Source organism: Silurus meridionalis, chromosome 26, assembly GCF_014805685.1.
Source record: "Silurus meridionalis isolate SWU-2019-XX chromosome 26, ASM1480568v1, whole genome shotgun sequence".
Taxonomy (NCBI): Eukaryota; Metazoa; Chordata; class Actinopteri; order Siluriformes; family Siluridae; genus Silurus; species Silurus meridionalis.
Genome location: NC_060909.1, coordinates 7,098,050 through 7,100,034, shown reverse-complemented (window position 1 = coordinate 7,100,034; position 1,985 = coordinate 7,098,050). Strand labels below are relative to the sequence as shown.

Below are 1,985 nucleotides of genomic sequence, written 5' to 3'. Positions count from 1 at the left end.
TAAATTGTGGAGCTGGAGTAAAGAATGATTAATGACCTTCACCATGGGAACTGGTTAAAAGGCTTGATTGACCGAAGGTCAATATTGATTCACACATTCATTGGTCTAGCAAATCTTGGGGTGGGGGAATCGCCCTGGAAATCTGTGGTAGGTCGAGCTAATTAAAATCTGTTATAAAAAACTATTCAACACATTTATACAAGACGTGGTCAGATATCATGCTATCTAACAGATATCATGCTATCTGACAGCTCCAACCAAGCAGGGAACATCCTACATTGAGCTGCTTATCTTGTTGTCTATATTCTCCAAATTGCAGAAAATGTTGGTGGATTCAGTAATGTTTTCCATTGTAAGGTTTGTGGGAGGTTTGACCTTGAAGCCCCAGACCCTTCAGCAGGATCCAATTCAGACTAAAACTCTGTCAGACTAAACATTAAATGTCAAGGCCATGGAGCTTTGGGGATTAGAGTCCACCTCTTCAAATGGCATCAGAAATAAAAATGGAAAAATGACCTGGAGAAGTCTGGGGCCTCTTTAGCCCCGAGGTGGGCGTTTTGGCTGACACTAGGGTATAAGTAAGATGGCTAATGGTGACGAATGACAGAAGATAGAAGAAATCTCTAACAGGTAAGGAGGCTCTCAGGTCATTAAAGTTTTTCCTGATATTTATCTTGCTTGTATTTTATTTGATCTTCCTAGATGTATACAGGTTAACATTCAAGGAAGAAGCTTATTGATTTAGATTTAGCTATCATTTACATATTTTGTGTCTGACTTGAAGCTGAGGATGCGCGGAGCCACCATGGTGTTGCTGTTGCCGATGCTAGTGTGGGCAGGGTCCGAATGTAAGGCTCGCTGTCAGCTTACCAACATCTCCATCACCGTGGAGAGCGATGAGTGCGGCAGCTGCATCACCATCAACACCACGGCCTGCTCTGGCCTCTGCCAAACCGAGGTACAGCACAGAAATCGTTACACATCACTGCGGAGTTACACCCAAAAATATTTGCAAATTATCTTCAAATAATAAGTAACTAAATTATTTTTATTTTATAGATGATATAATGTAGTGGCTTCATTTAAATAAAAAAAAAGCTCAAATGTAAAATGTTCTGTAACATGACACGTATGAAACAATCTACTACATTTTCAGGAGAGAGCGTACCGCAGCCCAATGGCACCATATTTCCAGAACACCTGCAACTTCAGGGATTGGACGTACGAGACTGTCCAGCTGCCAGGCTGTGCTCCGGGCTTAGAATCGTCCTTCACTTACCCTGTTGCTTTAAGCTGTGAGTGCAGTCAGTGTAACACCGAGATTTCAGACTGCGGTGCATTTAGCATGCAGCCAAGTAGCTGCCACACACAGGCCTACTATTGAACCAAGTCTTATTACCTCAGCCAACAGCTTGTAGCCCTTGTAGCGATCTGAACCAATTTCAGCATCTTAATATTATTTAGAAAATCTTGTGTAACAATAGTAATATAATGAATAATATAAATAACAATTGTCCTTTAATGATTTTTTTTCTTACCATTATTGTGCAGACACAAATCTACAAAACTTGCATGTATAATGGAGGGAAAAACCCCTGACACACAATGAAAATGTTATACTACAAATTAGATACAGGCCTTCTGTGTTTGTCTTTGTGACCCTGATTATTATGGACACAATATGCTATTGCTCAGCAACACCTGAGCATGTAAAGACTGCTTCATTAAAACAGCTCACATGCAGCATTAGCATTTTCTGTTTGTTTCTGTAACACAGCAGCTGCTTCCAGACTTCCAGACACACACACACACACACACACACACACAGTATTTTGTCCTGGATGTGAAATGCATGCACGAGTGCTTACCTCAGCCTTATAATTATTCTTTAGAGACCAATTATTAAATTTTTTCTATCTACACATACTCTGTATTTACTCCAAAGAGCAGAACCCATAATCCGAGCTTGTTGTGCTCTAATTCAC

General features: G+C 40.5%; 1 protein-coding gene across 1 annotated transcript; it reads left to right on the top strand.

The window, feature by feature from the left end:
- Nucleotides 1-790: 790 nt before the first annotated feature.
- fshb (follicle stimulating hormone subunit beta) lies at nucleotides 791-1,725 on the top strand. The gene is made up of 2 exons (XM_046840883.1): nucleotides 791-958; nucleotides 1,157-1,725. Exons 1-2 carry the CDS (start codon nucleotides 791-793, stop codon nucleotides 1,382-1,384), a joined length of 396 nt encoding a protein of 131 aa, XP_046696839.1. The 3' UTR covers nucleotides 1,385-1,725.
- Nucleotides 1,726-1,985: the final 260 nt, after the last annotated feature.